This window comes from Microtus ochrogaster, assembly GCF_000317375.1.
Source record: "Microtus ochrogaster isolate Prairie Vole_2 chromosome 14 unlocalized genomic scaffold, MicOch1.0 chr14_random_3, whole genome shotgun sequence".
Lineage (NCBI taxonomy): Eukaryota > Metazoa > Chordata > Mammalia > Rodentia > Cricetidae > Microtus > Microtus ochrogaster.
The window spans coordinates 12552401-12562783 of NW_004949098.1; the positions used below are offsets into that span (position 1 = coordinate 12552401).

Here is a 10383-nt window from a genome sequence, read left to right on the forward strand (position 1 = left end):
GCTCTGTAGACCAGGCTGGTCTCGAACTCACAGAGATCCGCCTGCCTCTGCCTCCCGAGTGCTGGGATTAAAGGTGTGCGCCACCATCGCCTGGCCGTATTCTGTATTTTAAAGACGTCACGTTTTTTATCAGACACAGTGGTGTAGTTTTGCTGTCCCAGTTATTAGAGATCTGAAGCAGGAGGACCACTTAAGTCTGGGTTATGATGGGATATGCTCATTGGGTCTCCACCTTAAGTTTTTCATCATTATGGGTGACTTCTGGGAGCAGACGATGAATGAAAAAACTTCAACTTGAATTCTATGCTATTCTAAAGGAATTTGTAAGTAGTAGGTTTTTATTGGAGGCTTGTGGAATCCGGCGCTATTACTTCAAAATTTGTGGTTAGTCTAGAAAAGTACAGCAAAGCAAAGAAATGGTAGCTTTTCCTCTGGTCTCCTTCCTCTTGCCCTTCTTTTTATGTATCACAGAGGCCAGGTGTTAATGTCTCTTTTGAAACTAAAAGATTGCTCTCTTGTATCCCCCTTGATTCCTTGTGAATATTTTCCCAAATCAGTGTTCTTTAATATTCTGAGTGATTTTATAATTAAAAGTTTGGAAACACTGGCCTGACCTAGCTTTCATGAGAATTGGAAAGGTAAAGAAAGAGGAAGCAGGCAGTTACTGTAAATATAAGTGGCAGGTGAGTACAGCCATACACTTGGCTTCATTTCCCAAATACACTGCACTGGCACAGGTTTACTTTTAGGGTGGCCTTTGGAAGACAGGAGTTTGGGATTAGGTAGGTGAGACATTTGGCTGTGGTGTGGTAAAGATAAACATGTTTGCCAGTGACATCTGGCTCCTTGAAGGTCTTCTCTGCCTAGCAGACTATTCCTCAGAGTTATGATGCTGTTTGGTTAATTGGGAGAGTCTGCTGAGGAGTGTGAGCCAGCAGTGACCTTTTTAGAATACTGTCGTACACTCAATTATATTATCTCCGTCTGCTGGCAGGGAGGAACTATTGCCATGACTGGTATAGAAGACCTTCAGGGAAAACTCTTCAGGTAAGAAGAAACTTTGACCTTTGTCAAGTCAGAGGCTAGTGCAGAAGTGTGTGCGTGAAGATGGGTTTGGGGATCAGGAATCCTGTCCCTGTTGAGTTGAGTCTTAGACAGGGTGTGGACAGGTGTTCTTCAGATTCTTAAAATGCAGTCTCAGTTAATGCTGATTATGTCACATAGTGACATAATCAAGAACATTTGGACAAGATTTTCTTGCTTTACGAGCTTATCTCTAAAACTGCTTTTCCTGTGTGTTAAGCACTGTAGTAAATGGGAACAGTGGATAAGAAGTGTCAGAAACTTTGAAAATTTCAAATTTCAAACCAAGGTCTGACACCAGAATCCAGTGCTTTTACCCACTGTGCTACTGTTGTTACTTCTCCCCAATGCCTTTCCTTCGTTTGGGGAATCACCATTGTGAAAACAGCAGACTGTATCTCCCCTTCCAGTGAATATTTACTGAGTACTCTGTGGGAGATAGATCTGCTGTGGTGAGCACTACTGCTGCCTATGTTTTCAGGTAACTTCTAACACTTACCTCAGCTACTTCAGAGTGTGAAGTGCTGCTGTGTTTGTCATCCATCTCTTCATGCACATACCATCCCACCAGTGTTAACTGGCCATCTGCCTTATGTCTGGCTTGATGGATTCAGACAGGATAAAGGAGTGGGCCTATTCTCCTAAGTGTACATTGTGCAACAACTAAGGAAAAGATATTTCCTAGGGTAACAGGTGCTTTGGAAAAGGAAATGGGGCTGTGATAAAGCTAAGGCGTGGCTGCTAGAACACTCTTGGCAGTGAGTGACCTGAGACTCTGAGGAGTAGCACTTTAACTAAGGGTAAGAAGAGGGAAGCAGCCAGTCACTGAAAACTAGGCAGCAGGAATAGCAAGTACAAAGCCCAGACTAGAAGGGGCTTAGGATGAATGATGGAAGAAAAGCCAGTTTAGTTAGTAATGCGGACAACTGATAGTTCAGTGAGAGGGAGTGATGGTTGGCAGCAGGCTGAACTATATGGAATTCTTGTAGGTAGTGGGTGATAGTCCTACTTGATGAATGTTTTATAAACGTTAGTCTACAATGAGATAGATCTGGGTAGAAGAAACATGAGGATTAGGATTAGCAAAAATGGAGGGAAGTCAGACTAGTCTGGGAGAAACAGTAGTGGTCTCATAAAAATGGAAAGATTCAGTAGATACTTTGAAAATGGAGACATGATTTATTGATTGGTTGTGGGAAGTGGGGAAGATGGAAAGTTTCTTGACTTAAACAGATAGATGGGTATTGTACAGAGTAAAACTATGTCCTACAGTTTACAATCTAAGTTTTTAAGTATGTTGTTTTTGGAGTGTAATTTAAGGAGAAGTATTTGCATCACCTCTAGATGTATCCAAAGAAAGGGAGGTGGCAGTTGGAAGAGATGCTTGGTAAAAGTGAACCTTGAATAAGCATTTATAATAAGGTGGTGATTTGGCTTTTGGAGACAGTGATTTCATAAGTGGTTATCAAAACAATTCTAGCACATTGATAATTTTTCTTATTTCTTTTCTTTTTTTTATAAAATTCTGTATTAGTCTTTTCAAGGCTGCCAGAGTAAATGAGGAAATGATTCATGAGTAGATAGTGTTTAACATATTGGCAATTGTTAGGTTTTAAGAATTTGAGGAAATTCGTGTGTCGTAGTTTAGAGGTTATTGGATGTAGAACTGAAGACTTTAAGTTTGGATTTGGTAAATACAGATCATGGTATATGACATACTGAGAAGGGCCTGATGGACAGATGGAGTCCAGTAAAAACTGGTAGACTGACTGTACACTCTACCTTACAGAAGTTGTCTAGAGTTTATATGTTGTTTTTTTCTCATGGTAGGAAATTCTATTTCTGTAGCTAATATAAATAGCAGATATGAATATTTAATATTTTTATTCTTACAAAGGTAAAATTACATGGAAAGGGAAGGGGGAAAGATATCCAAGCTTTTTCCCATAGGCCAGTCATGACTTAATATTTTTTACAGCTTGGGGTGACCTTTGTGACTTGATGAGCCACATAAGAACAAGAATCGTGTCCTCAAATCTTTATTGCATTGCCAAGGCTTATCGTGGTACCCAGTAGGTTCCATTGCCTACAAGAGTCCTATGTGGTCTGGTCTCCTGCCAATCTACGCAGTAAGTGCGTGGTGGGCACTCAAGTCAAGTCCAGATGATTGCATGTAAAGCAGCTACCGTTGAAGCTGTCACTTGAAAGTCCACCTCTATGCACTGCCACATTTCCTTATAGTGGCAGAGATCAGATAAGCATTCTTGGTGTTTGATTTATCACTTATTTGTTATGCTGGTCTTTATTTGGCAATGATTTTGTGCTTGCTTAGTATTAAACAAAGGAAACTATCTTTAATTTCATTAACATTATTTTCCACTAGGGATTTTGTATTTAATGTCTGTTGGTTTGGTATCTTTTAGGCCTCTCCCAGTGTGTGCCCTGTAGAGTCTGTTCCCACAATAGTTTTTAAGGAGATCCTGCTTGGCTGTACTGCAGCAACTCCTTCTAGCAAGGACCCAAGACAGCAAAATACTCCCCAGGCAGCCAACTCTCCACCTAACATTGGAGCGAAACTTCCTCAAGGGTGAGTGAATAATGCTTTAAGGGTTTTTGGAACAGCAGTGAAGTTGCTCTTGCAGAAGACCTGGGGCTTATTCCCAGCACTATGTTCAGAGCCATCCATTACCCCAGTTCCAGTGGATCCAGTGCCCTCTTTCTGGCTTCCAGAGGCACCAGGCAGGTACACAGGTGGTACACACATTCAGACAAAACATACGTAAAATGAATAAATCTAATAAAGATAATACATTGTATAAATGTATGGAAATGTCAAAGAATAAAAAATATTTTTAAAAAAAGAAGTAGAAGAAATAGTGAATAAATTTTATGTACAAGCAAGTAATCAGCTTGTTCTGCTGCTTTGGGTTCTGACCACTCATGGTGGCTTGCTATTCATAGCGGGACAAGAGTTTCATCCTGCTGGTGCTATGTAGTGTTAGATTTGTATTTTGTATAGGAAGGGATTTCTGATATTTCTAATATATATAACATACTTCAAAGCTTTTATCTTGATACATCTGCAAGCCATGAGATTGAGTTTTCGAGTTTTGGTATGCAAGAATACTAGTTTTCTCTTTCAAATTTAAATTTAAATTTTTTTTATTATATAAGAGACATCAGCACAAGTTTTTCTGAAACAGAAAAAGAAGAGATTTGGTAATTGGCCTTGTGTAGACTTTTAATTTGACACATTAAAAACTACTGGGCTTCTTAACTACTGTATGTGTTTTCTGATTACATGTGACAGTGTTTGTTTTGAGGGAAAGCTAAGGTTCATCATGCTCTAAGAAGCAGAAGTGACTGGAGGAGTTACAGAGTTAGAGAGCATGCGTGGAGCATTTAGGTTTACATTTTTCTGAGTGTGTAAGATACTTTTCCAGAGCCATGGATGGATTGTTCTCCACTCTATCTCACAGAAACATAGCCAACATTTTCTACCATAACAGTTTTCTTTTTTCTTTCTTGCTGGTTGTCATAGCAAACTGAATTATTTTAGAATGATAAGAGATAAGAAAGACCAGGATGCTATTACTTTCCCCTATTATGTTTTTCAGATGTCATAAGCAGAGTTTACCAGAAGAACTTTCTTCTTGTCTAAACACAAAACCTGAAGTACTGAGAACAAAACCAGATGTCTGCAAAGCGGGATTGCTTTCTTCAAAATCTTCTCAGGTTGGGGCTGGAGACTTGAGAATTCTGAGTGAGCCCAAAGGTAGCTGTATCCAGCCTAAAACAAGCACTGATGAGGAGAGCAGACTGGAGTCTGCCCCACAGCCAGTTACTGGCCTTCCAGAGGAGTGCTTTCCTGCAAAGATTTCTTCTAAGGCAGAATTGGACGTTGTCACTACTCCTGAACTGCAGAAGCACCTAGAACATGCAACTTCTACATCTGATGGTCTTTCAGATAAGCCTGAAGTGAAAGCAGGTGTCGGTAGCCTTAATAGTTGTGCAGAAAAGAAGGTTGAACATTCAGATTTAGGGTGCCAATCTCAAAATTTAAAGGAAACGTCAGTAAAAGTAGATAATGAAAGCTGTTGTACAAGAAGCAGTAATAAAACCCAGACTTGTAAGTGTTTTGAAATCTTTATTAGTGAATGATATGTTTTTTCCCTTGTGATTAAAAAAAAAATAAGAGAATGACTGTAGGAACAAGTTCAGATATGCCATGTTATAGAAATGAGTTTATTTTACCCTGTGGATTAGTTTCTATTAACATTTAATGCTGCAAGGACTCTATTACAGCATTTACCCTATGACCTAAAATGGGTCAGATGATTCCTAATTTTTGATGGTAAGAAAAATCCTATTTGAAGCAAAATCTAGAGTGATCTGGTGATTACTTTGTCTTTAGACTATTGCTGTTTTTGTAGCATCCATCTGGGGTTGGAGAAGTGGGGCTTTGTGCTCATACAGGTAGTTCGTATGTATGTGTGTGCTTTCTCCCTCTTCCCTCTCCCTCATCTCAGGCATGGGTGGAAACACCAAGCATGGTTGTTAAGGATAGGTCTTAGCATACTCAGTTTTCAGACAGTAGTGCAGTATGGTTCATACTTACAAGTTGCACATTCCTAAGCCAGTTCATAAATGTTTTAGAATTAGAAACTGTTTGAGTATTAGCAAGACACCACAAGTGGAAAATTCCATTCTTGACTTCATGTGATGGAATTGTAGTTACAGTATGGGCACACATAAATGAATTGTATATGCAATAGTCCTTATGTAAATTGACCTTAAGGCCTTAAGTGCTTTGGGTAAGCATTCCTCAACTTGTGTGCCAGTCCATTCTAATGAGGACAGTAATCAGAAGTGCTGTTACAGTGATTAGACAATTGGAAGGAACTCAGTGTGTCAAGGTTCAAAGCTATTACAAGAAGGTAACCTGAATTAACAGTATATGAAAAATGAGTATGGGTTTTATAAAGTTATTGAAAACCTTAGTATAAAAACCCTGGTCAGAAAAAAACAAAACCATAGTGTCAGTGGGATGGTAAAGATGTCTATTGCCAAGCCTGATGTCCTGAGTTTAGAAGCCACATGGCGGAAGGAGAGAGTAATTCCCTCAGGTTGTCCCATGAACTCTGTGTATACAGTGTGTTCTGAGTTCACAGACAGCCAGACCCACACTAGTGTGATAGCTGGCCTCTGACAGCAGAAGACAGGGTAATTAGCTTGACTTGTGTTCTTTTTCGTATAGCTTTGGAAAAATAGAAAAATAAAGGGCTAGGAATTCTCTCAACCCAGCTTTGTCATTCTTGAGGCTCAAGTTGATAAAGTAGTTAGTTTGCTTAAAATTACATAAATATCATACTGTTTTCGGCGTTATGTAACCCCAGGAGAAAGTGAATATTCATAACCGTGTATCTGTTCTATTTATTCTTTTGAGTCATCAGCCCTCACAGCTAGTTGGTGAAGCAAGTCATTTTAGTTTCTGTGAAGAGGGAGTGAAAATCCTAGTTGAGTAAACACGTGGCAGGTACCTAGTGAGCTCTGGAGTCCAGCTTTATCTCACTGTGCAGTGCCTCTGTCCCTTATCTGGACCTGCACATGCTGCTGTCGGGTGTGGGCCAGCAGCCCATCAGTCTCTGGGTTGTGCCCACTTCAGTTGCTTGAGGATATAGATGGACTCTGAAGAAGGATTCTGCTTCCTTGCTCCATATAGGAGCTACAGAGCAAAAAACACCTGGAATCAAGTAGCTGATTTTCTGTTCAGTTTGGTGCCTCAGAAGTGGGCTTTGGGACTTTTGCCTCTGGCCTGAGAGATTCCATTTTAAGGCACATTTAATTTACTAATCTATAGGTACTTCTTTCAAGCCAGATTAAAAAAAAAAAAACAAAGTTTGGACTGTACCTACTTATCATATGTGGAAGCCTGGAGCAGCTCTCAAAGGGTGGTGCCTTTCACTATCTGAGCAACTAAAATCACTGTGCTGTTATGTTTAAAACCCTCCTTACTTTACTTACCCATGGAAGACATTTAGAAAATAGCTCTAATTTTGTAGAACAATGTGAGAATGATTTTGTTTTTATTTAGAATAGTTTTTTGTGTAGAGTACTTCAAGAACATGCCTTAACCTAGTTTCTTTTTGAGCATAAAAATCAAGGTGCTATCTGCAGAGGCTGGCCTGGGTAGGTTCCCCCACTCTGCCGTGACTGCACCGAGCGTGATTAGAGGAGGTCTTCCTCGCAGGGTGCTCTCATCTAACACTGGGAAGACATAGATGACTGACTTTCATTTGTGAGTCTGGCTCTTGAATTTGGTGGTTTAGGTTGCCAAATGGGGATTTTTTAATTATTATTACTATTTTTTTAAAAAAATTTATTATTTTTTAAACAAAAGTTTGCTAGTTGTTGTTTTGTCTTCTTTTGAGCTATTTTGTAGAAATTTTAGCTGAACCAAAAGTAGAGAAGAATGCCCTTTCTTTAGGAATGTTGACTTTTTAATTAGAATTAAGTCAAATGTTGACATTCTATTCAGAAACTGGAGGTTTCATTTTTTTTCTCTTATGTTCCTAGCCCCAGCCCGGAAATCGGTTTTGACAGACCCAGATAAACTCAAAAAGTTGCAGCAGAGCGGAGAGGCCTTTGTTCAGGACGACTCCTGTGTTAACATCGTGGCCCAGCTGCCCAAGTGTCGGGAGTGCCGATTAGACAGCCTACGCAAGGATAAGGACCAGCAGAAGGACTCGCCTGTGTTCTGTCGTTTTTTTCACTTCCGGAGGTGAGGGATTTGAGGGAAGATGTGGGCTCTGTTTACATACTTTTTCTTCTGTGCAGGAACCCTGGAATGTAAGAATTGTATTTTTACTATGTGTTTGGCAGTCTAGAGCTTAACTGTATATTATTCTTTTACAACCTTTTCTCATACATAGATTCGAGGCTGGCCTCAAATTCCCTGTATAGCCAAGGAGGACCTTGAACTCTCTTAATTCTTCTCCCTCCATTTCCAGAGTGCTGGGATTTATAGGCATGCAGAAACTGTGCTTGGTTTATGTGGTGCTGGGGATGGAACCCAGAGCATGCTAAACACTTTACCAATTAAGCAAAATCCCCAACCCTCAATTTTTATTTATTTATTTATATATATATATATGTATGTATGTATGTATGTATATATATCTCAAAAACAAAGCAACAACAACAAAAAACCCACATTAAAAGTACTTTTCAGATAATTGTCATAGAAGAATGCTGACGTTTCTGGGAGATCACTGCAGCTAACTTTTCCTTACAGTGCATTTCTAGTGTGTGCTCAGAAGGTTTGTTTGGCACACCTGACCTAGTGTATTATATAAACTGTTTTGAATCTTCACCAAACATAAGAAGGAATATTTTGATCATATTTATTGTTGTCTGCAAATACTTGGAGATTCTGTGTTGTATGCATTAGAACTTATAGCTGTTTGGTCTCAAGTGATCATCCCCTTGCCCACATCTCTCTTTACTTTGAAGGCATGTCTAGTAGTAGCATTGCTGGGTTAGCTGAGTTTTAAGGCTGTTCTGCCAGACTCCTCTCCTCTGTAGGAAGGGCACATCAGTGTCCAGGCACATTAGCAGATCAAGCATGTCTGTCTGTACTCCTTTTCCAGCATGGAGAGCATGTGAATAATTTCTTATTTCATTTTTTTCTTTCATTTAAATTTGTGCACATTATGTAGTTTGTTGACTTTTCTCTTTGGGTGCTTCCTCCCTTCTATTCCACTCCTTTTTACTTAATTTGTTTGTTTATGTTTTGGTTTTTCGAGACATTGTTTTCTGGAGCTTTGGAGTCTCTGTTCTGGAACTTGCTCTTGTAGACCAGGCTGGCCTCAAACTCACAGAGATCCGCCTGCCTTTGCCTCCTGAGTGCTGGGACTAAAGGCCTGGCTTCTACTATTTAAATCAGATTAACAATTATTAATCATTTGCAGGTAGTACTTTAGTAAAAATAGAGTAAACCCTTAAGTGACCAGAAGAAATTAGTCATTAATAAGCTAATGTTTTAAAGGTAGACAAAAGAAATAAAATTGCTGTTTCTTTTCCTAAGCTAGTATGTTAATGATGCTCCCCTCCTCTCGATTGTTCACAATTAAAAAGTAGAGTTTACAGAATTTTACTAGAATGACATAGACAACATCAGTGTTTAACTGCTTGGCAGCTATTTATAACTTATTATTAAAGACCTCTTAGACTTTAAAAGTTCTTAGTCCTCACTTCTGATTGACATCTCTTACTTGACTGGTGCTATTAGCTTACTTTTCCCATTAGCATATAGTCACTGTAGAAGAGCATGAGGAGAGTTTATGGTAACCTTTTCATGTGTAATATACTCTGTGTCTCTCCAGATTACTCCCTCACATCCTCTTTGATCCCTCCAATGTCACAAGTAAATCCCCCTTCTTCTGTTTTGGGGCCCCCTTTTTTTTTCTGCATATAAGAGAAAAACGTGTGTGTGTGTGTGTGTGTGTGTGTGTGTGTGTGTGTGTGTGTGTTTTAGATTCATTTTATTCAGGTCCCTTTGCCCAGAGTGAAACAACTTTGTTTTCTGTTTTGTTGAGACATGAATGAATGATGTTCTGGATATAAATAAAGGTTAGATAGTTCAGTTTCTCAGTTGTGATATTTTCATGTTCAGCTAGTTATAAACAAGTGGTGCTTTTGTCTCTTCCTGTTGTCTTCGTCTTTTCATCTAATTTAAAATATAATTTTAAATGTAAGTTGAAAAATGATTGCTGAGCTGGGTTAAATACAGAGGTGATTTAAACCACTTTGGAGGTCTTACTATGGTCTGAAAATGATAGTCCAGTATCATTGCACATAGTTTATTAGTAAAGTGGAAGCATTGTAGACAACAGCTTACCCCATTTGCTCCTGAGTAGTTGCACAAATGTGGTAATGTGTAGCATTTAGAGCTGCTGTCGTGCACATGATGCATTTCTGAGTGACACCTGACCTGGAGTAGCTTCTTAATAAAGTTGGTTATAGTCTACTTCCTCTCAGGAAAATTGTTGGTTATGCAAATAAATGTGTTAAGATAGACACACATTTGTACTTGGATGTATTGTGGAGAAACTAGAGAAAGTTTTGTTCATTTGTTCCTGTTTTTTAGTACTTGTGATTGAAGTACCCAACCAGTGAGCTACATCCCTAACGTACTCTTTATCTTTACTCCTTCATAAAAAATTTCAAGCTGCCGGGCAGTGGTGGCGCACGCCTTTAATCCCAGCACTTGGGAGGCAGAGGCAGGCAGATCTCTGTGAG

The 10383-nt window shown here is 39.3% G+C and overlaps 1 protein-coding gene across 1 annotated transcript in view; it reads left to right on the forward strand.

Moving 5' to 3' along the window:
• The window catches only part of Kdm3a (lysine demethylase 3A), a 44039-nt gene that overhangs the window by 16784 nt on the left and 16872 nt on the right, over positions 1-10383 (forward strand). Inside the window, exons 9-11 of the mRNA XM_005364759.3 lie at positions 3507-3670; positions 4701-5212; positions 7660-7864. Of these exons, the coding sequence (XP_005364816.1) occupies positions 3507-3670; positions 4701-5212; positions 7660-7864 (881 nt within the window). The remainder of the gene's footprint in view (positions 1-3506; positions 3671-4700; positions 5213-7659; positions 7865-10383) is intronic.